The sequence below is a fragment of the Verticillium alfalfae genome, genomic scaffold (genome assembly GCF_000150825.1).
Source record: "Verticillium alfalfae VaMs.102 supercont1.14 genomic scaffold, whole genome shotgun sequence".
NCBI classification, from domain to species: domain Eukaryota; kingdom Fungi; phylum Ascomycota; class Sordariomycetes; order Glomerellales; family Plectosphaerellaceae; genus Verticillium; species Verticillium alfalfae.
Window position 1 is genome coordinate 914,568 of NW_003315025.1, and position 22,822 is coordinate 937,389.

At 56.1% G+C, this 22,822-nt stretch overlaps 7 protein-coding genes and 1 non-coding gene across 8 annotated transcripts; 3 read left to right on the forward strand and 5 right to left on the reverse strand.

Annotated features, from left to right (window-relative positions):
- Window positions 1–126: 126 nt before the first annotated feature.
- VDBG_09253 (B-cell lymphoma 3-encoded protein) lies at window positions 127–2,461 on the reverse strand (the record flags this gene model as incomplete). The annotated part of the gene is made up of 4 exons (XM_003000712.1): window positions 127–1,084; window positions 1,262–1,906; window positions 1,958–2,274; window positions 2,330–2,461. The coding sequence occupies 4 exons, from the start codon at window positions 2,459–2,461 to the stop codon at window positions 127–129; spliced, it is 2,052 nt and encodes a 683-aa protein (XP_003000758.1).
- A 561-nt stretch (window positions 2,462–3,022) lies between these two features.
- On the reverse strand, window positions 3,023–4,842 carry VDBG_09254 (ankyrin and HET domain-containing protein; the record flags this gene model as incomplete). Its single annotated transcript, XM_003000713.1, has 2 exons — window positions 3,023–4,230; window positions 4,284–4,842. 2 exons carry the CDS (start codon window positions 4,833–4,835, stop codon window positions 3,088–3,090), a joined length of 1,695 nt encoding a protein of 564 aa, XP_003000759.1.
- A 2,154-nt stretch (window positions 4,843–6,996) lies between these two features.
- VDBG_09255 (endonuclease/exonuclease/phosphatase family protein) lies at window positions 6,997–7,931 on the forward strand (the record flags this gene model as incomplete). Its single annotated transcript, XM_003000714.1, has 2 exons — window positions 6,997–7,544; window positions 7,658–7,931. 2 exons carry the CDS (start codon window positions 6,997–6,999, stop codon window positions 7,929–7,931), a joined length of 822 nt encoding a protein of 273 aa, XP_003000760.1.
- Window positions 7,932–8,349: 418 nt separating this feature from the next.
- VDBG_15198 lies at window positions 8,350–8,446 on the reverse strand. Its single transcript has one exon. It is a non-coding gene; the product is annotated as a tRNA-Asp (tRNA).
- Window positions 8,447–11,108: 2,662 nt separating this feature from the next.
- On the forward strand, window positions 11,109–12,113 carry VDBG_09256 (conserved hypothetical protein; the record flags this gene model as incomplete). Its single annotated transcript, XM_003000715.1, has 4 exons — window positions 11,109–11,411; window positions 11,483–11,534; window positions 11,661–11,844; window positions 11,909–12,113. The coding sequence occupies 4 exons, from the start codon at window positions 11,288–11,290 to the stop codon at window positions 12,056–12,058; spliced, it is 510 nt and encodes a 169-aa protein (XP_003000761.1).
- Window positions 12,114–12,917: 804 nt separating this feature from the next.
- Window positions 12,918–14,869, forward strand: VDBG_09257 (homogentisate 1,2-dioxygenase; the record flags this gene model as incomplete). The annotated part of the gene is made up of 3 exons (XM_003000716.1): window positions 12,918–12,920; window positions 13,389–13,465; window positions 13,528–14,869. The coding sequence occupies 3 exons, from the start codon at window positions 12,918–12,920 to the stop codon at window positions 14,867–14,869; spliced, it is 1,422 nt and encodes a 473-aa protein (XP_003000762.1).
- A 510-nt stretch (window positions 14,870–15,379) lies between these two features.
- On the reverse strand, window positions 15,380–16,642 carry VDBG_09258 (integral membrane protein; the record flags this gene model as incomplete). Its single annotated transcript, XM_003000717.1, has 1 exon — window positions 15,380–16,642. The coding sequence occupies one exon, from the start codon at window positions 16,640–16,642 to the stop codon at window positions 15,380–15,382; it is 1,263 nt and encodes a 420-aa protein (XP_003000763.1).
- Window positions 16,643–19,348: 2,706 nt separating this feature from the next.
- On the reverse strand, window positions 19,349–22,755 carry VDBG_09259 (conserved hypothetical protein; the record flags this gene model as incomplete). Its single annotated transcript, XM_003000718.1, has 3 exons — window positions 19,349–19,759; window positions 20,826–22,253; window positions 22,471–22,755. The coding sequence occupies 3 exons, from the start codon at window positions 22,753–22,755 to the stop codon at window positions 19,349–19,351; spliced, it is 2,124 nt and encodes a 707-aa protein (XP_003000764.1).
- Window positions 22,756–22,822: the final 67 nt, after the last annotated feature.

The window sequence follows — 22,822 nt, forward strand, 5'->3', positions numbered from 1 at the left end:
ATTCCTTGATTGAAGATGCCTTCTTACTGATATTTGTCAGATCGCATTCTAAATAGGCTGGCATTACTACCAATCACGGCCGTCCTCGTCCCTCTCAGTAACAAATTACCCTCATCGAAGATTATCTCAATCACGCGCAACTCGAATGAGTTCAGCCCAGCATTTCTCCTCCTCTCCTGAAATTTCACCATTATAGTACTCGTTTCTGTGCTTCAGGAAGTACTCCTCAGCAGTGAGCCCCTTCTGGTCCACCAGCTCAACATCAACACAGCCACGAGGGGTCAATGACATGATAGCAGTCATGGCTCGCATAATGGCAGCAGAGCCATACCTCGCCACGTTATGCAGGATGTTCCTCCCGTCCTTGTCAATGGCTGACATGTCTGCGCCTCGACCCAGGAGTAGCTCAACACTTGCCGAGCGGTTGTAAGCCACAGCAGCCAGCAGCGGCGTATGCCCGCTTATGGGCCCCACGACTTCAATGTTCGCTCCCCTATCTAGAAGCACGGTCATGTTTTCCGTGCGGCCATGGTATGTCGCGAGGTAAAGCGGCGTCCGCTCATATCGGGCATCCTTAGCGTCGAGGACGGCACCCGAGTCCAGGAGGAGGTTGATCATGTCAGCGCTCTGCGCAACCTTAGCTACTTCGTGCAGGGCCGTTCGGCCGAAAACGTCCCTGGCTTCGAGATTGGCGGCGCCGTTGATGAGAACTTCTGCGACGTCTTTGGACTGCGAAATCATGGCCCAGTGCAACGCCGTTTTCGAATGTTTGTCGGTAAGGGATGTGTCGGCGCCGTAGTCAACGAGGAGCTGGGCGATGAGAGGCTTTCGGAGCGCTGTCGCCCAGATGAGGGGTGTGCGGCCGAGCGTATCCTGGATGTTGATTGAGGCAAAATTGAGATCGAGGTGAGTCGCAAAGTCGGCTTCGGGAAGGCGAAGAATGGCCAGTGTCAAGGGCGGGAAGTCCATCGTCTCGGCAAGGTCATCATCTTGGAACACTTGGCGGAGCTGATCTTGCTTTTCGATGCGCTCCTTGGAGGCGGTCGGCGGGAGGACCTTCTCGCATGCCATCATCGAGGCGGTACTGAGACGTCAGTGATTGAGGGTTATCTGTGGTGGCAGTTCTAGCTACACCCTGTGTCATCCTGGAAGACCGGCTGACACCTGGTGAGCAGATTTGCATGTTCAGCTTCCACTCACAGCAACTATCATGGGTCTTTAGCCAGTGACGCTGACCAGCTGGAATTGGGGGTGAGCTTACATGTAGGAGAAGACTTCCATCTCGGTCATATCACACGCCGAAACCTTCTTGGATAGAATTTCGATGACTTGAGGCACGGTCCCGTAGTTGATGAACCTCCAAATGGGGTCGCCATCACTCAGAACCTTGGGAATGTGAAGGGTCCACGAGGCACTGTATCCCAAGAGGTCGTTCTTGGACATCTCAAAGAAAACAGCCTTGGCAACCATCCAGCTGGGGAAGTGGTATGTGTATGCTGTCCCCACACTCTTGCTCCGCTGACACGGCATGTAGTTGCAATCTGGCCTACCAGAGATCGGAGAGCCGGCGTAGCTCAGGAATAGAGAGCCAAGAACACCTCTCACCCAGGTTGGCGACCGAATTGCCGTTCGAACGTGGCAGTTGCAAGGGCACGTCGTCTGACACTTGGTCACAGATTGACAACCAGTTATTCCAATCAGCGTCGACGCGGAACTGGAAAAGCTACTCTGTCTATTGAGATGAGGAGTCTTCTCCAGTGACGGGTCGGCGTCGGCCTCATTCTGAATCTGCGGCTTCTGGAGATTGACTAACTCGGCTTTGAATTCGTCAAAGCGTGCAGCAAAGCTTGTCTTGAGGTCATCTAGCGATGTCTGGATTGTCATGTGTGCTTCGGGGATTGCGCTCCTACAGTCGGTTAGCTACACTGGCGATGCAAGACTGTCCATAAGCACATACGTTTGATGGCATGTAACGGACGATATGGCTGTCTGAAGGTTCTGTCTTGTCTGGCGAAGATGCTTCAGGAGCATGACAACGTTCTTCCTCTCCTTGACCCAAAGCCTCCTTGAGATCTTGGGCTTGTCGCCATTTTGCTTGCCAACCGGGCCAGGAGGAAGGATCCGCTGGTGGATGAGCTGGATCTGCTCAAGCAAGTCACGAGCTCGCTCAAGCAATGCCAGCAGACCAACGCTCGTCTCGATGCTGGTCGTCTTGAATGTCTTCAACTCAATCGTATTCTCGATCACGGTGAAAAGCAGGCGAACGTCGGTGATCTGCAAAGCAAGCGCTGTTAGGTGGCGTCCACTGTGGACGAAGCGAGGTGCTCACCTCATTTCCCAGCGCAATCACGTCGAGAGGCGCATTCCTGAACTCCTGGACCTTCTGCACAGCTGCCGCCGTAGCGCCCGCAACCCCGAGCACAGTGATAATGCTCGCCGTCAACGACAATGGATCGGCCATGAGAATTTTCTCGTCGTACACGCTAATATTACGGCCCCATTTCTTGTAGTCGGTTTCCGAGGGCCTGCGGCCGAAGAAGGAGGGCGTCCAGCCCATTTTGAGAACGCGATTCGTGGGGGTGCGCGGAAGCAGCTGTCTGTTTCGAGCAGGTGGGTGTCACAAAGATATCGTGCTCGCCTCAGTTTTCGCCCGGGGTGTCAGTCAGGCAACGAGTGCGGCGACAGATATAGTCTCACGCGGGGCTTGCAGAATGATAACTGCGGGTGGCGTGGCAAAAGTGAGGTGAGTGGCGTGAAGGCGACGAATCCGCCTCGAGAACTGCCTGCAGGGTCTGACGGTGGTCTGAAGCAGGCTGGGGCTGAAGAGGAAGAGAGGAGAGAGATGGACTGCGAGCGGGGTTGCTTCACTCGAGTCGCAGGCTGTCGTGAAGGCTTTCTTCGGCAGACAGGTGGCACAGAGCCTATCACATCATGCTCTGCCTGGGTGACCTGCATACAGGACACTGGGGCTGTGTCTTTGGTGGCGGGCGGCACACAAGTGGAAGATGTCGACGAGCCTTTTGCCAGATCATCCTTTTCATCGAGAACGCCGACGCAGAGTCTTTCTGCCGCCATTGCCATCTAGCGCTATGCAATTGAGATCGCCCGGGGCTGATACCAGTTGGCCTCAAAAGTCTCCCCTTGCATGAGCCCGTGAACATAGGTCGGGCCGACGAAATGGAAAGTCTCCTTTTCCTGACGAATAACAAATAGATGACGGCCTCCGTGAAATAGGCAGATATGATCTCCTGTTCGGCTTGTCACAGGTACAGCTCCTAGATACCCCCCCTCAATAGCCGCGAGGACGCGATTGCGGGATTTGCGGCGAGTAGCATCAATAAATTGCCTGGCCATGTCTTTCTCTTTCGTTGGAGATGAAGCCTCGTTGCTGTTCATGTGGGCGTCGTAAAAGGCGCGATACCCTGCCGTCGCCGGTTGCTCTCCAGCCGTGAGATCGCCAATGAGTGTCCTCCAGAGGGCGTCGGTCAAGTCCGGTTCTCCAGGATAAGGACCCAGCGGCTTGATAAATTCCAACTGCTCTTGAAGCCACTGGTTCCTTTCCGCGCTCGAACCGGTCTTGAAATAGTGCGGGCCGATGGGGCTTGAGAATTTTGTGATTTGGCCGATCAAACAGCCGGATACTTCGATCGTTCTGTCATGCACTTGAATGCGCGCCTTGGTAGAGCCAGCTGCCTTGTAATACCAGTCTCGGTTGACGTATTCTGTGCCAAAGACCCAGCTTGACCAGTCAGGGACCCATGAGGGAAGATCGAGCTTTTTCGAACCAAGGTTGTTCGAGAGGAAGTTGACGTCTTGATAGAGCGACAGAATACTCCCAGCAACCCTGGTGTATAGTTCTTCGGTCGCTTGGGTATAATCGACCGTCACGCCGAGTGCCTCGCGGTCGACTGCAAGCCCTAGAACGGAGAAAATCTTGTCCTTGGGATCCGTTGCCTGGAATGCATGGAATTGCGGCAACAAGTTCGACAGACGAAATTGAGCCCTCTTATCGAGGATAGCTCGTCGGACGCCGCCAAGAGCGAAGACACACTCTCCGATGGCCAGCGGATCTTGCCCGGATGCAGGCAGAATGTGTGCTGGGAGGCGTCTGGCGAAAACAAGTCTCACAACTTTCGAGAAGAGCTCCCAGTCACGCAGCTCTATGGTACCACACATGACTGTTAGGTTCCTGTTAAGAAGGAACTCTTGACCGCACCAGCATCGAGTCACCTACGTTGTCAGCAGGGTTGATGAACCTGAACTTTGTGAAATGAAAGACATACCCAAGTTCTGGTCAAGACCTTCCTGAGAGCTTGCCACCGCGGGCTCGTGATGGCAGGAAGGCCGAGATTGGGGAGCTCCTCGGGGATGTGGATACGCGGGTCGGAGTGTCGTAGTCGTGAGACGCCGTAGGCAACGAGGTTTGCTGCAAACTCGATAGCGGAAGAACTACCGTCTGCCTCTGGCCCTATGTAGGTGAGAACGCGGGTTGCATTCCTGTAGATTTCACCCATGAGGGTCACCTGTTTCGTGCGTTCAACAAGATCATCCTGGTTGATGCATATTCCGTCTGCCCAGATGGTTCGCACACCTGCTTTTCGTCGAAGGTCCCGTAACGCCTGGTGCAGCGACGTAGTGATCGGGATCGACCCATGATCAAGGTCAAAGTTACAGACACGATCAGGTGCGCCCCATTCGTAGGACAACGCTTCGTAGGAAGCCTCGCCTAGAAGCACGGTTTCGATGGTGCCACACAGCACATCTTTGCGGGACCCTGGCGCCAAGTGAATGATCCTAATCTGGCGCGGTTGGCTGAGCGGGATGTAACTCGTCATGGTTTTCGGAGTAGATACTGTAGCGCGCTGGGAAGAGAGGGCGTTTCATGTCCGTCAAAAGAGGGGGTGAGAAATCGCATTCGAATGTAGCGCATTTCTGGCCAATGGTTGCGCCGCACATGGCGCTGGTGAACTCGATCCATCGCTCAGCTCTCTCCAGGCGGTGATATTCTGAGTTCGTTCTTACACGAGACCGACTTCTAACTAATTCATCATCGGAGTTATTTTCACCGAGCAGACGGTTTACATTAAAGGCCATAATCAGCTCATCACACGATGCGCTCATGGTGTACCTCCGAGAACAGTGAAATTAGCATATTCCTTGGAGCTCGGTGCATCCGAAAGCGTTCATACTCGTTTGCGCATCGCATAACCAGCAAGCGAACCTATCAGATGTCATATGAAACGTCTTGCGCAATACTATATGCTTTTATTGACCACGCCTTTCCCCTGCTCGGCTCAGCAGCCGCTGCCAGGACCCAATCAACTTGCAACAAGTCTTGCAGACTTGTGATCTTCACACAGTACACAAGACGGAGAGCATACAGGCGCCGCGCTTTTTTTAACCGTCCATTTGGTCATCAGCAATGACGGCAGTAAGCACGGAGGAACATTGCGCGAGCTGAACTCAAACCTACCTACTGATGGACGGCGCCGCGCCGATCCCCCGGCCATAAACGGCAGCCGCCCGCTCCGCCCCGCACGGGAGTGCAGCGCAGTGGGCAGCGCGGCCAACCAATTACGGTCGGAACTGTGACGCTGAAGACCCTAACTTGTCTTTCAAAGGAAGGAGCTGGAGAAGGTTGAGTTTATTCTTGTAGATCCTACACGCCCTCAACCCTGTGTCTCAGCAGTCAGAGTCTCATCCTGGGCGTGGATTCCCATGGGTCTTTTCGCATGAAAGAGGGGTCCTGTAGCTGCAGGTAAGCCAGAAAGAACGTTGATCATCTCAGCTGATCGTCTCGAGCTTGATGATCTTGACCAAGGTGTTCGTGACCTACGCGACAGTTACGAGATCAGAAAAGGCAAGTAGCTGTTCTCGTTCTCATCATTGGCTATGGAGGCAGATGATCATCACTCCCGGGTGCTACGTTGTTGCAAAGAACGGGTAGTTCATGGTGTAAGCCTCGGCGCGGTGATGCCGCGAGACCGTTTTTGTGTAACAACAACTGAAGGAAACCATGTCATGATTGCAGCAGCACCAGCTGAGATCAGGTGAGATATGCGAGCAGCTCCAAAGTATAAAAGCCGTTGGCCTCTGGCTTGATCACGACATACTGCTCCCAGTCACAACATCGTTCACACTCCAAGAGACCATCAGCTGCACTTATTCCTACTCATCTTATTATCTTCCATCCAACCTTCAACATGAAGACATCGTTTGCCGTCATCTTCACCGCCCTTACCGCCGTCATGGCCGCTCCTCAACTCGCCGCCGACGCACCTATTGAGGCTCGCCAGGACAACTGCTTCCACCCAAGCTCGTGCTCGGCCTTTTGGTCGGGCAAATGCCAGGACTACTGCGACACACGAGGCTTTCTCGCACATGACCGGTGATGGGTGCGGGGCCTCAGGAAGAAGTGCTGCTGCATCAGACCCTAAGACAAGGCATCGTATCAAAGTTGTGGAATGGTTCCAGAGGTCGGTCAGAACGCTAGCAAGCACATGGAACATGGGTATGGGATGTGAATCAGGACGAGGCTTGAATCATGAGCCGGGAGCCCAGGCCTTCTTACGGTCAATCAAACATGTCGGCCAACCAAGCAATCAAATAGAGAGAGTCAGCACCACGCTTTCGGCTCTTCCGAATTTAAAGGGCCCCCGAGTCAGTCAAAAAGATCTTCAGGTACCCTGCTTTCTACCATTGCAGTTCAGGTGAATATCTGAGTGAATTGCATGAACCCCGCAGCCAACCCCTGGCTTGTCCTTTCCGCATCGAGGCCTCAACGCCGTGTACCTTGCCCTCGACAGTGAAGGCGCGCAATTGGTGCCAAGCTTTCAATTGATGCACGTGTCGACAACGGTTTCTCTATAAGTGCCCTTTGTTATCACATGAGAAGCGGAGATCGGCCGCCCTTTCTTGCTGCGGCGCCTTTGACCATCACTGTCAAGTCTTTTCGTCGTGTCCGCTCTCCCTGAAGCAGTCATTCCTTCGCCCAAGATGAAGTTCTCAGTCGTTGTCGCGCCTCTAGCGCTGCTCCTCAACGCCGTCGCCATTTCCGCCCAGGGCACACAAGCCGTTCGCGCCGTCACTTTCAACATCCGCTACGACGCAGGCTCTCGTGAGTCGGGCGAAAAGCCCTGGTGGGATGCTTTCTGCTGGGCCTCTGCGTCGCGTTGCCGCCAGCCACACGTCATCAACCAGCTGTCCCAGATCGCGGCCGGCGCCCCCTCAGGCGCAGTCACCGTCATTGGTCTGCAGGAGGTCCTCAACAACCAGCTGAACGACATCAAGAACGGGCTCGGATCCGGCTGGTCGCACATTGGCGTCGGGCGCGACGACGGCCGCACCAATGGCGAGTTTTCGCCCATACTGTACCGGCCTGCTGCTCTACGCGTGCTCTTCTCGGAGACAAAGTGGCTTTCCCCGACCCCGGACGTCGTGTCGTTCGGATGGGGCGCCGGCTCCAGACGTGTCGTGACTCTCGCCGTCTTCGAGTCTGTCACCACAGGCAAGCGCTTCATCACGCCAACACGCACCTCGACAACGTGAGTTCCCAGGGCCGCAGCGAGGCATCCGCGTGGTCCTCGCCAGGATTCAGGCCGCACAGCTCGCTTGGGGCCCCATCGGCGTCTCGATCACGGGCGACTTCAACTCCCAGACTGGCCGGCGACGCCTATCAGACGCTCCTCAACAGCGGGTACGCGCAAGATCTCTACAACTTGGCGACGCCGGCGCAGAGGATCGGACCGTACGGTAACACCTACACGACGTTCACTGCGGGCGCGCCCACGAGCCGCATTGACTTTATCTGGCTTGGGCCGGTGGCGGACAGGAGGTACTCTGTGCAGCGATACGAGATCCTGAGCAATGAGGCCAGCGGGATGCTCTTCAGCGACCACAGGGCTGTCGTGGGAGACGTCACGCTGCTTTGATGGGAGCGGCAAGCAATACATGGTGGCGTGGATGGTTCGCCTGCCTGCCTGGATGGCTCTGGAAGCGCGGAGTACTACCTATGAAGTCCAAGCTTCAAAGATGGGCGGGAATCATAGCCACACTGTTCAACAGCTGCGCCCCTCTCCTAAGAATAAACTAGTCTTTCAGTCCCGGTATCCGGCTTCGCCGTACTTTTCCTCGCATCCGAGCATGTGGTCCTGTGCTAAGCCAGCAGCATCAGGCTCCAATGGGATAGTGCCCATGCATTGCTGTGAATCCGGTTTCTTGTGGCATTGAACGCCCATGCGAGTGAGTCCACCTGGTTCAGCGCCACTACTGACGGGTGCCTCCTTTCGGTGGTACCAGATGGAGTAAACCCGCAGGGTCGTTGCCAAAACAACAAAAGCAAAAGTATATCTTCCGATCGGGGAATTGAACCCCGGTCCCCGGCGTATGTCAGAACTCGAGGTCCTTTGATGACAAGCCGATATCCTAACCACTAGACTAATCGGAATGAGAGATATTTTCGGCGGCTGGTGGAGCACGTTGTGAGGGCTGAGGATCTGCCCCGTTCCGGACGGGGCTTCCGAGTTGACCAGTCCCAGCAGAGTTAGAGTTGCAGAATCCAAACGCGACCGAGGCTTCTCGTTTGATGTTCATGTCATTAACTCCTTAGCACTCTTTCCATGTGGCTAGTACGACGATGACTGAACAAGTAGATTACATGTGTGGCCTTAGCCGCGACTCCGATCAAATGCGCAAAAGATGTCACTTGCGAGATTGACCTGAACGACGGGATAATATTACAAATTGAGGTCTGGCAGTTTTTTGCAGCATGTCGATCCAAAACCCAGTTGGAAACTGAATGCATGGATCCAAGCTTTCCTGGGCATGTATGTCTATTCCGGTGATTTCCAATTTAGAAGACTCAGTGCACGCAGTTCCTTGGTCCCGGAAGTCAATGCCGAGTGTGATGGTTCCATTGCATACCTCAATTTCAGGTACCTTGAACGTGCCCGGATTTATCATCACTGAAGTCTGCCATCAGCTCCACGTCAAAAATGGCCTGTTTGCGCATCCGGATATGTGGAACGCAATGTAAAAGCAAAAGAATGAGGCATTTTCTATTATCTCTTGAGAGCCTCAAAGCTGCCCTTGTTTTTTCGCAGTGCCACGTGTTGCAATGTCCGATGTATTTGTTGAAACGTGTATGACGGTTCTGCGTATACTCGGTAAATGAATCTGGTTTTCTGTGGAGACCCTCAAAAGTTCATGCAGACATAGAACGACACTGCCTTGAGCGGTCGTTCGATTGACTGAGGCAAGTCTCATGTTATCGCCAGCCGATACTAACTAATATTGAGATTTTGCTAGGCTAACAGGATCTGGTCTTCGGCAAATCCAAGACCCTATATCCAGCTCAGACTCTCAGTTTCGAAGGATTGCCACTGTAAACGACAGGTGCAGACCGAATTCGTAGGTTGGTTCCCAATCATGTACTGGGGTGAGTCCGTGTTCCGCCTACTGCCATTGATTGGGTTGGCTCTTTTTGAGCTACTTATCTAATTAACCTCAAAAGACAGCTACAAACCAATTTACTCACAGACGTGGTCCAACTATATTATACGAAAACCAGATCATGCTTGAGTCTAGCTTTCGACTTGTTGTCTCCAAATAGTCGAACGGCTTCGCATTTGGCGCCCCTAACCCGCGAGAAGACCCCGTTACCTAGAGAATAAATGAAGGGTTGGTGAAGGCTACATATAACAAGACCTTTCAATGGTTTTGAATGAACAGAGATCACAATCGTAGTCCAATTATCACGACTATAGCACCGTATGGAAAATGCCACCCTGATGTTGCATCCAGCTGGACACCGGCCTGAAACACCAGTGCAAGGACAGCTTAAAGAGGTTCCAACAAGGCGATGTATGCCTGGTATACATCAAACATGTTCCGATCATACACGAACGGAAAGACTAAGCATGCGAGTCTACCCCTCTTCAGGCCGAGGGACTGCAGCACAAGAGGGGCCAAGAAGGGGCCCGCTTTCCCCGGATTTACCCCAGAGTCGAGGCGTCGCAAGTGTTGATAAGAGATAAGAGGACCCCGCCCGGATGCGGATCCGGTGGAAATGGCCCCACGTGATGTCCCTGCGTAGGTTCCCGCACGCATTCCCATCTTGGACCCCAACGTCACGCGATCGTCTGGCGAGCACGTCAGGGCGTGGCATGATTGGCCTGGGTACCGTCTACCCCGCTCGGTGTGACGAAAGCGTAATTGGGTCGCTGCTACGATTGCGCCGCCAGAAGGCAAGTCGAGGCAGGTAAGTCACCTCATACTCGCCAGACGCTGGCAGTGGCATGACGGGGTGGGGCGTTTGCAGGCAAGGCAGGGCCCCGGCAGTGGTAGCTCTGCTCCTTCCCCCCCCCCCTGCTCTGCGCTGGGGGGTGGAGAGGTGCGGTACAGGCTGAGGGTGGGCTAACGACGTCAGGTACCGTCTCACTGGGCTGATGCGCGGTCGTGACTTCATCGGTTGTCTGGTGACCTCTCCCAGACGAACCGGCGAGATCAGCTAGAGGAGAGAGAGAGGGGAAAGGGCAGGAGCAGCTCAGCTTCGGAAACGGATCAGCGCAACAAAGCAAGCATCAGCCACGGCTACGCAGGAGCTACCCCTCCCTGGCCTCCCTCGCACCTCCAGCTTCACGGGCTGTTTGGGTTGCGCCAATGTCACGGATGCCGTGGATGATGGCGATTCTCTTTCCTCTCCCCCGTCCCCCTTCGTCACGGCTATGCATTGGCACAGAGAGCGAATGATATGATGTGATCTCTCATCTTCGTCCCTGGCTCCCCCCTCCCCCCCCCGAGGCCAGGACCTGTGCCTGGATCAAGATAGATGGGTGTGCCTGGCCCGAAAGATGGGGCGAGGGAAACAGTACTACTGACTTGAAGCAATGCATTGCGTCTTGTGACCTGACACGACCGATCCCCATGCATCCCGTCAGTGCCCCGTTCCGTTGATCAGCCCCCCCCCCCCCTCCAGTTACGTACCTACCTCGTTCCATCAGCTTCCCCTCCCCTCACCATCAAAACCAGCTCTCTTCCCCTCTTCATCTTCCTTTCGAACTCCTCCCTCCTCACAACCACCTACAGCTCCCACTCCCACTGCCGTTCATCAGACCAAAAGGTACACCTCAATCGCGCTCCCTTGACGCTCATTCTAGCAGCCTCGAGCATCACGCGAGCCATTGAGCTGACGGCAGCTCCCAGAACACGCTTCCCGCATCGCTACCTTGCACTGCCCCTTCTCGCTCGCCAAGCAGCCTACCCAACAAGGCAAACCCATACCATCACCATGACTGAACCACTCTCCAAGGTCGACTCTGCCGTCGAGGGTCTCTCTGGCTCGCCCCCCAAGGAGAAGGCAAAGCGTAGAGCGAGTTCCCACGTTCCCGGCGTGTACAACATTCTTGACCTCGGTACGTCGTGGGTTCACCGGAGCCGCGCGCCCTTGTCCCGGATGGCCCGGATGGCTGCTAACGTGACGCAGAGGAAGAGAAGACTGAGATTGAGCTTGCGCCAGAGACGCAAAAAACAGGATGGTAAGAAATGACCTGCGTGATGTGGTCCCCTCCCGCCCGACCGCCATGAATTGAATCGCGCGGCATGCTGGCGCGTGTGCTTTGCGAGGCGAGTGGTTGGCTGATGGCGTTACCCCGCACAAACAGGAAGATCAACACGAGCTCCGGCACTGTCGAGGACAAGGACATCCTCAAGCTGCACCTCACAAAGCCACCAGTCAAGCGGATCGACCTCCACTTCCCACTAGGCATGGAGGTGACGGCAAGGAACCTCAAGGGCGTGACCATCAAGGACGCCATGGACGCTATTCACAAGGCGTACAAGAAGAAGGTGAGCACTTGCCGCATGACGTGTGAGCACCGACTGCCTCGACCCCATCACTGACCGGCTCCAGTCGGATGACGAGCTTGACAACCCCTACCTCAAGGGCTTCGAGTGGGACAAGGAGGAGTCGTGGACCCGCCTCGTCGTGCACCTGCAAAAGGACGCCGGCCTGCCAGCGGGCGGCGGCAAGAAGAAGAAGAGCAAGAAGGAGGAGGAGTAAGGAGGCGGTTGTCTCGTTTCCGCTCTCCGTCGCTCCATGGTCATGGCCTCGTTTTGGCGCGCCCCTCCACCACTCTTGTGCCTGCATGGCCTTTTCTGCCTCCCCCCCCCCTCTCCTCCGTTGGCGTGGCTCCTGGTTTCCCTTCTTGGCGCGTGACAGTGGCGATGGCGATGGCGCTGGGTGTTTTGGTCGGGCGGCGATTGCGCGCCCATGATGGCGGCGGCGCACCACTGCCGCTCTCGGATGACGGCAGGGGCTTCTTGTTCGCATAGGTGTCGTGTGTACGGTATGGACGGTACTGGGGTACTGGGAAAGACGAGCGACGGACTCGGCCGTAGGTCACTGTGTCAACGAAGAGAGTATTGGCTCGTCATGCATCGCGCAACTGCTTGTGATTTCTCTATGAAGTCCCGTCTCGTCAATGCGACGGCGCCGATGCATCATGCCACGGCGCCGATGCATCATGCACGGCGCCGATGCATCATGCCATGTCGCCGAACGTGTAAGCATGTCGTTGAGAAAGTGGACATGGAGGAGCTCTCAAGCGCGAATTTGGGCATGAGGAGCCCATGTCCTGACCCACTCGGCGACAAGGGGTCACGATGCACGGCCGACACAGACGCATCGATAAGCAAGCAGGGCAAGGTGCCGAGAGGTGTCTGCACATGTGTGGGCGGATGCATTTGGGATGTATCGATTGATAGCTTGCTGATTGCGTTTTTGAAATGGCTTGTTGCGACCCGTGTAGCCTCAAACACCCGAAGCGATGCAGCAGCGATGTCAAGGCGAGGCCACCATCATCAGGCTCGCTCACGTCACATCAGAGGCTTGTTGCTTACCTGAGGTAGGTACGGTAGCAATGGTAAGCAGGCAGGTACCTAGGCACCCAGGTTTGTCGTGGCGGGGTAGCACTCCCTGGACAGAACCCGCTGAACAGCCCTAACAGAGCCCCTCACAGGAGAGCCCCTAACAGGAGGGCTCTACGTTTATAGGGAGCTCTGTTAGTGGAGCGTACACCCCCGCCGCGTCTCGGAATGGGAAGGCCCAAGCAGGTGCACTCGGCTAGCCACGGTAGGCCGCGCTTGCCCTTCGCCGTTTCGAGTGCGGAACGCAGACGTCGGCTTAACCTGTCGACACACACGCTTTGAACGTCATGCTACAAGCTGCAACGACAGAGGATTTTGAGTATTTGAGAGCCATGGAGCTTCCCCTCTTTCGTGGCCGTTTCTTCGCTGCTGCTGGCATCAAGTGACCGAGCCATCACTCATCTCCATACACAGACACACACACACACATACACACGCACACACATACACACACACACGTACAGCTGCCCAGCATGCCTGTCACCAAGTTTGACGTCCCAGAGAAGTACCGATACCAGGTCGGCTTTGATGCCCATCTCGAGTAAGCAATCCGTCCCCACGCCATGAGACCATGCCGGGAGAGCATGTGACTGAGGCGTCCAGGTCGGAGGCCATCCCAGACTCTCTTCCCATCGGCCAGAACGCACCACAAAAAGCCCCGCACGGCCTCTACGCCGAGAAGCTCTCGGGCACTGCCTTCACAACACCTCGCCACGAGAACCGCCAGGCTTGGCTCTACCGCATCCTGCCGTCCTGCGCACACCCTCCCTTTGGCCCGGCGAAACCGTCACCAGACAGCGACGTCAACGAGCGCACCAACACGTCGAAGCTCCACTACATCCCCAACCAGCTGCGATGGGACCCCTTCGAGCACGACGCCACCCAGGCGCTCGATTTCGTCTCGGGCCAGCGCCTCGTCGCCGGTGCTGGCGAACCGACATTGAAACAGGGCATCGGCATGTACATCTACGCGGCGGGCAAGAGCATGGCCGACGAGACGGCCTTCTACTCGGCCGATGGTGATCTCCTCATCGTGCCGCAGGAGGGGACCCTCGACATCCGCACCGAGCTCGGCTACCTGCTCGTCCGCCCCATGGAGATTGCCGTGATCCCCCGCGGCATCAAGTACCACGTCGCCCTGCCCGACGGCCCAGCCCGCGGCTACGCCCTCGAGCTGTACCAGGGCCACTTCCACCTCCCCGAGCTCGGCCCCATCGGCACCAACGGCCTCGCCAACGCCCGCGACTTCCAGGCCCCGCGCGCCGCCTTCTCTGAGCACCACGGCGCCACCGCCCACGACGGCCCCGGCGCCTACACCGTCACGGTCAAATTCAACAACGACTTCTTCCAGACGACCCAGCCGCACACGCCCTTTGACGTCGTCGCCTGGCACGGAAACTACTACCCCGTCAAGTACGACCTCGGCCGCTTCAACACCATCGGCTCCATCTCCTACGACCACCCGGACCCCTCCATCTTCACCGTCCTCTCCGCCCCCTCGGGCGTCCCCGGCACGGCCATTGCCGATTTCGTCATCTTCCCGCCGCGCTGGCTCGTCGCCGAGGACACCTTCCGCCCGCCCTACTACCACCGCAACACCATGAGCGAGTTCATGGGCCTCATCGCCGGCGGCTACGACGCCAAGCGCGGCGGACGCGGCGGCTTCGTCCCCGGCGGCGCGAGCCTGCACAACACGATGAGCGGTCACGGCCCCGATGCCGAGAGCGGCGAGGCCGCGCGCGCCGCTGAGCTGCGGCCCGCCAAGGTCGGCGACGGCAGCTGCGCCTTCATGTTCGAGAGCTGCGCCATGGTCGGCGTCACCGAGTGGGGGCTGCGCACCTGCAAGAGGGTCCAGGAGGGCTATTCGGAGGAGAGCTGGGGCGGCGTGCCCGTGCATTGGAAGCGGCCTGAAGGGGTGCAGGCCGAGGGGCATCTTTTGAGGTGAGGTCCTGTGCACATGTCTGTCGTTGGTGTGTGGGGCTGGAGTCGACGTCTTGGAGGAGCATGGAGCGCGTCAGTCAACCGTGCGGTGCGACACTGCAGCGAAGGAGCGCCTTCGCATTCGACTTGGGAAGCATGGCGCACCATTTCAGAATCATCTTGACACGCGACCGTTGGTTCCACTGTATCGTGACATGCTCGAGCATCTCATGGTCGCGCTGGGCGTCCTCTTGCTCTGTATTGGGCCTGTTTATGAACTTGCATCTGCACTCCTCATCTCGCGGCCCTCACCCTGCGTGAGCTCCGCAATCATGGCCCTCAACCTGCGTGAGCTCTGCAATCATGGGATGCCTCGGAAACCGAAAGATGGTATTTTGGAAGAAGCATAACTATGTGAACAAAATACGAAATCTGGCTCATCCCTGGACGTCCCGATGCACATGTCCGCTCACACACACGAAGAAGTCCAACTCGCCGTAAATCCAGCTCGCTCCCAGCACCCACGAGGCACCATCTACGTGCGCTTCCGCACCGCCGACGGCGTGACCCAGAAATAGAAGCGGAAAAAGTTGAGAAAGGCCAGCCCCGTATACGTGACGGGCACGTACCGCGCGCCGCGCCGAATCCACCACAAGGCCACGACCGCCGCCCACCGCGCGCTGACGAGCGCCGGGCCCATGGCGGACGAAAAGGCCGCCGGCACGACGTGGCGGTACGTAAAGTCGTCGTCGTCACAGTAGGCGCGCGCGCACCGCGCAAAGGCGCGCTTCGCGTCGGTGTACGCGCGCATGTCGTCGGTCCACGCCCCGTGCAGCTCGGCCTCGCTGCCGACGTACCACACCTCGGGCCGCAGCAGCGACGACGACGACGACGACGACGACGGCGACAGGCACGCGCGCGCGCCTGAAAAGCCCTCGAATGATGGCGACGGCGCTGTCGCAGTTTGGCGCGCTGGGCGTCGGCGCCCTTGGCGCCGTGCGCGAGGACCAGAATGTCCGTCGTCCGCAGCAGCGGCTCGAGCGCGCTGTAGTCGTCGTAGGTCCAGTCGAGGCCGAAGCGCGCCGTCCGCACCGTCGCGCCCTTTCTCGCGGCCGAGCTCGTCGGCCAGCGCCCGGCCGAGGGCGCCGCGCGCGCCGGTGATGGTGATGCGGCGGCCGTGCAGCGTCGTCGCCGTGCCGAGGAGCCAGTCGACGAGGCGCACCATCGAGCCGAAGTAGCCCTGCGGGTCGACGTGGTGGAGGGCGTGGTACTCGGGGCCGACGAGGACCGCGTGGGGGTCCTTGGGCAGCCGCGTGTAGGCGATGTGGTTCGAGTCGCGCCCCTCGTGCCAGGCCACCACGCCGGAGCGGATCGTGAGGAAGACGAGCACGAGATGGAGATCCTGGCGCTGGAGCTGCGGGTGTGGGAAGAGCACGTGCGTGAGCTGCCAGCTCAGCAGGCTGCCGACGGCTTGGCACACGAGCTCGAGCGGCAGGTGGAGCAGGAGGTTCTGCCTGTTGAAGGACGGGTTGAAGTGCAGCCGTCTGTCGAAGTACTGGTGGTGGGCGATGTGGCTGCGTGCGAGCCAGCGGAGGAGCGGGTTCCTCGAGCGGCCGGAGTGATGGGCCAGGCAGTGGACGAGGTCAAAGAACACGGAGCCGACGACGACGTGGAGCGCTGACGAAGCAACGCAGTAGGCCAGGGCCGAGGGCCCCAGGGGAAGTGAAACGACGTGTCGAGAGAGACCATTGTGAAGCGCGATCAGCAGGCGACGGGCATAGGGGGGGGGGGGGTCCATCGATCGGACAGCTCGGCAGCCAAGAGGGTTTCGCGAATTCTTATACATCAAAGCAACCACATATAGCTTCACCAACAACAACAACAACAACCCCTTCTCCCCCCCTCCCCTGTTCAGCGTCTTCTGAAGAGGTCCATACGACGCGGCTCTTGGCCAGATCAAGGTTGACGTCCAGGCAGCCGCCCGAGGGCAGTGAAATGCGATGGAGAAACGTGCTCAGCGCGCGCTGTGCGTCGGATTTTTCGTATCATCAGAGACGAGACGGACCGAGTCTGCCTCAGTTTGCTGTGCTACGGGGCAGACTCTCTCGCCTTCCGCTGGCTGCTCAGAACCGTCGATCGTGTCCAGGCACCAGCGATGGTACCTGGTGCGCCTTGTCGCTCCACTTGTGCCTTGCAGAGACCCTGATGCAGGGTCTTCCTCATTTTAAGGTAGGCAACCGTTATTCTGCTGCGCCGGTATGGAGCCATCTTGACACACCATGACTCTCCAGATGCCTAGGTAGGTAAGGTAAGGTGAGGTGAGGGTAGGGAGCTTGCATTGTTTGCACGGCGTGTCCCCACTTGGCCATTTCTTCGTCGTTAGGCACCCGAATTCTCCAAACGCCGTGCGCTGAACCGGGACGATTCAGTCGGATCCGACCATCGGATTCGACAACTGATCGTCGGAAGCGAGGTTGGCTCATTGTCAACCGGCGCACGCTTCAACACACAACCCTTTCCCTTGCAGGAACCGCATCGGAATGACCAGGTAGAAGGGCCAGTCGTTTACCTATAGTACATGATGCGTAAACCGGGGAGGATGGATCGCCGGGGCAGGGAAAGCTCAACGTATGCATACGGCCAAGTCATCACGCAAAGCATCACTCAAGTAAGGTGCCATGTTGCAGGTACCGCAGCGGACCAAACCTCAGGTGCTCGTGGACCTCGAGACCATATCTTGGCTCGTGCGGACCAAGAGCGGGAAGGCGGCTGTGGGCTTGCTCAGCACGAAGCATCTCCACGCGAACGCGAGACGCCCAGCACCCCGGCTCCCTGCAAGGCAGAACAGGCTCGGATCGGGTCTTGAGGCTCGTAAACGAACCCTTCGCTTTCCTCGGGTTAGGATACCGGTAGCGGCAAGGTACCTCTGTGGGGGTCCGGAATCACGGTGGAGCCGCCGGAGGCCCCCTTTCTTCGAGCCCCACAAGACGACCGGGATGGGGGCGACTATCGAAACCCACGGGAGCGAGGACCGAAAGCGAGAAAACCTGGGAAAACGCCTACGACGAATGCGAGTGACATCAGCTGCAGACGCGAGCAGCCAAACAGAGAGCGGCAGCTACCAACTGGGTGCATGATGCTCAAGACATGGCCCGGCTGGGCCGTCAGAGGCCAGACTGGCAAGACACGATGAATGCGCCAGTAGGCCGTATTTTATGACGCTGCTGTTGAATCAGTGATCCTTATCCATCTCTGGTGTCGATTCCGACGCCACTCATTCTCGACGTACTGGACCTTAGCATAAAGCATAAGGGAGAAGGAGCCCCCATGCTTAGGAATCGAATATGAGCGCTTGCTTTAGAGCAGAGTAAAGAGCTCTTTCATATGTGGTCCGTGCCGCCGGCAATAGAGTATAGGTAGGGGGTCGGACTAGATCTGAAATCTAGCCCTCCGCGGCTTGGAGGGCCCTTCGTAGTCCTTTTATGCATGTTGTCGTAACCATTGGCCCCCAATCGGCCCGCTTGTTCGGTGGCTCCGCAGCGCGCACCTCACAACCCCAGTCTCCATCCTATTGATACAAACGACGCCAAGTGACCCAGCACTCAAATTGATCATTCTGCATGCTGTTTCCCTCGGTCAGACTGCTTCACGCTGCCATTCTTTTCAAGCGGCGGTATTACCGAGCCGAATGTTGCGGTGCGGAGACCTCGACCATCAGACCAGAGCCTATCGGCTGAAAGGTCCATAGCAAGTCTCAACAAACATGGCGGGGACGTCGATCCTCTCTCATCTCCAGCGGTCGAGCGCAAATAGAGTCCACCGCCGAGCCTTTTACATCGAATTGCCTTCTCAGCATGGCCATGTCGCTTCAGTGAGATAGTGAACAGAGAGGCGGCGGGCGTCGTTGTGCTCGATCGAGCAATTGCTCGAATGCCGAAGCGGGAACCGTCAGCAGCCGGACGAATTCCATTCTCAGCCAAGAATCCCCTTGTTGCCAGAACGAGTCAGCCGCTGGCCTCGCGACGTGGGATGACCCAGCTGCAGCTACAAGCATCGTGGTTTGCACGAGCCATGGCTTGACCATGCCAAGCGCGGCGCCCATTCACTGTTAGGCGACGTGCAGATCCTCGACCTTGTACTAGTAGTAGGTTGTCGTCGACAGGGACCTGGAGGCGAACGCATCAGTACCCATTTCGATCAGATCGTGTCATGCCTTCGTGCTATGCCTCCCTCTGTCTCGCTCCGCACCATTGTCAAACACGAGAGGCAGGCAATAGGTATCCCTCTGGAATCAGCTTGGTGCAAAACGCTACGTTTCAATGTGCTGCCGAGATGAAAGCATTGCATGTTATACATCCTGAGGTTCATCTTGTCGTTGTTGATGGTTGAGAAGAACGCAGATAAGCAAGCGAAGATAGCATTCCTGTCTTACAGTTTGCATCAGGGTACTGACCACAATACCGGCAGTCAGTCTCCCTAGATAGTAGTGTTCATGTGCAAGATCTTAGAAGCTCACTTGGAAGCCTTCCTGGGCCAACTCGTGAAGAAAAACCGAGACCCATAGCAACAACATTGCGACAAAAGTGATGCCTGGGCAGGACGAGTCTTCGTCATTGAAGCCGACGATATTTTCCCTCGCATTCCAATCATCGGCATGCCGTCTTCCTTCAGCGTGTCTATCTCGGCGCATGCTTTTTCTCCTCCGCGTAGATCCTTTCCCACCGCTCATCTTCGGCGTTGTCCAGGTAGGCATGGAGAGCACGCATATTGTGGGGTTGGCGTGGGTTATGAAGTCGCGCAACTTCCAGCCTTGAATCCCGGCACGAACTGAGCCGTCTTCGTGGCGTGGAAGTCTAAGTTGCAAGTGTGTCTGGTTTTCGCAGTGGATCTCATTCATGATGTCCACGTTCGTCTCCTGCCAGAAGTGGGAACAGGTTCATTCGTTCCAAAACTACCAGGCCCTCGCTGTCTATGCATGAAATGATCAGGGAAGCTTTGTAACACGTACTTGGAGCACTCATCAAGCGGCTGAATGACGAGCCTTCAATATTGATGGCCAAGTCAAGAGCAGTCGTAGCAATTCCGTGCTTGAAGAAAAGTTCGAGTGTATCCCACGGCTCTTCCGTGTGGACGTTGGACAGGCAGTCATATATCGCTTTGACGATTAAGAGATGCCAAAGAAAATGTACGGTCCCCTCTCCAATGATCCCGTCGCTGCAGAGGAACCCTGCGTGGGACCGCAGGGACGGAGAGGCACCCCTTATTAGAACCTCAGCTGTTGCGAGCAATCTCTCCTCTTTTGAGCTTTCAACCAGCAAACCCCGCACGATATCAAGCGAATTACGGCTGAAGATGGCAAATATCCTCATGAACAATCCTTGGTTTAATTCAAAGACGGATATTTGCGAAGATGGACGTTGCTTCCGGAGCCTCCACTTGACATATTCCACTTTGCCATAAGCCGCGGCCGATACAATAGCCGATGATGTCTCAGTAGATTGAATGTAGTGTGCCACGTCCATGTTGGCGACCTTTATTTCTTCACTAATTCTTACCATTGCCTTGGCCAACGGGCGTTTTACCTTCCACAGACGGTCGAGGGCAGCTGAACAGGAATCGATGTTTCCAAATGCCTTAGATCGAGAAGAGTTGATTCCCGTTTCTCGTTCAAGGCCCATCAGGGCAAAAAAGTCAGTCAAGAAACTGGGTCCCATATTTCCGGCTCTTGTGAACAGGGAAATTTCCCTCTGGGAGTACCGATGTAGATGACGGTCGAAGTGAACCAAGGATCGAAGTATCCAACTGAGTGCCATGAGTACACTATCATCTGTGATATTGTGGCCCTGGTTCTCGCAGCTTTTCTTGCGTCTTGTTGATAAAAACTCTGGTATTGAGCGATGATTGAATTGAATTTCCTTGGAATGATTTTGGCCATCAGAGTGTGTGCCAATGCAGGAAACGAGGCCATTAGTGCAGCTCACAATGTTCGTCGTGTGACGGTCGAGCCAGGCATCAACGTCATCAGGCAGCACAAAGCTCGACGTCAAATCGTCAGGAAGCTCTGCTGAGATGCGCAACCCTTCGAATAAGACGGCAATGTCGAGGGAGAAAAGACGCGTGACACGGGGGCCGGTGTATCTTCCTGAGAGTAGATAGCCTTTCCAACGGAGTACAATTGCTAATAGTAGGTGCGCCTTGTATTGTTGTTCGGGCTTGATGTTGTCAAGTATGGAATCTAAAAACACTTCCATCTTCTTTGGTGTCTCGATGTTGAGTATCCTTGGTATCGAAAAGTCATCATCAAGGGCCGTGTGAATCCTCGGCAGGACTAATGTCGCCCAGAGAAAAACTCCCTCAGCCTGGTCTGCAACTTTGTCATTCAATTCGCGGCAACTCTTGCCTTCAACAAACTGGAGCTTGAGGAATCGCTTATTCTTCATCAGGCTGCTCGTAACATGTTGTTTAATTTCTCGGTATGTAAAGTCTTGGATCCTAATCCGATGGTGTTTGTCTGCCATGTCTGAGAAATCTTGGTATTCTCGACTGGCGACGCAAATTTTCATATTCCCCAGTGAAACTTCAACCCACTCCTGAAGCAGGGTTGCTAGTCGTCCGAGTGCCATATCTTCGCTAGTATTGTCATATTCGTCGAGGCCGTCAATGAAGAAGCAAAACTTGGGATGTTCGGGCCCTTGATGCGTGATGAGTTTTTGAAAGCCTTCCATAATTGCATCATGTCCGATAGGTACATAAATCGCTGTCTTCGAAAGCCAGTCGAGATGATGGCTTTCTGGGTCCCAATATCCAGGAAAGGCTACTTCTGCGAGAGGAGGAAAGCTCTCGATGATATCGTACACGAGACTAATCACCAAACCTATGATGGTCTTTTGCAGCATTGATCCTGGCTTCCAGAAGAAGTACGATGCTAGACAAAGGGGCTTGTCGCCGGCCCAGGAGCTCAGGCAGCTCTTCGTGTCAGCGTTGTAAACAACGGACTTCATCAACGTGGACTTTCCGGACCCAGGTTTGCCTTGGAAGTGGTAGAACCCGCTACCCTCGCGGAGCCAGCTGACAAATGTCGCGTGATATTTAGCCCGAGTTCCCGGGCGATCTGTTGCAGACGAAGCAAAGACCCAGTTCAGAGTGGAACTTGTTGCTCGCACAATGGCGTTGAGGCGAGAACCTCTCGTCGCGTCTTGCTGTCGCAGGCTTGCGAGAACCTCTTGCTGGTACATGTGCTCAAGAAGGCGAGGGAACCCCTTTTGTACAGCTTGAAAAGTCTCGATGCTTCTGGCCAGCTCGTGAGATGTGGACGACGTCAGAAGTTTCTGCAGCTGATCCTCGATACGTTTCAGGGTTTTCAGGTTGGACTTCGTGTTGCCTTGTAACCTTGGAAGATAGCGCAGTATCTGATTGACTTTGAGACTAGTTTCAAGAACGCAAATTAGCCATTTGTATTTCTGGCGAGGCAAAGTGACGGGTGTACTTTGTACTCAGATCTAAAAGCCGTGAGATTGTCTGTTTGTGGGATTCCAAGGCGGCCAGCCGTGCCTGAATTTCCTTCCCCAGACGAACGACGCTCCGCATTGCGAGGAGAGCGGGCCATAGACCTTTCGAGTCTCCCACCTGGCAGAGTCTCAGGGTTTCCAATACTTCCTGGCTCGTATTGTTGCAATCTTGGACGGCGCGTCGAATCTGCACGTCAATCTGTTGACTTGGATCAGGGGGGGTCGCGGTGCACTCTTCCATTGCCGTGATGAGGTCATTGACACTTGTCTCTGCGTCGCTGTGCTCTCGAAGTTGGCCCTTTCCAGATTCACGGAGCTCTTTGCAGATTTTAAGAGCCTTGATGGCTATTTCGAGAAGCTGCAGAACGTTGCAAACGAGGGACAAGGCCGCTAAAGCCTCCATGATGGTATGAGCGACGGAGGCACAGGCCCGCCTAGCTTGGTATAGGTATGTCCCTTGCTTACGGAAT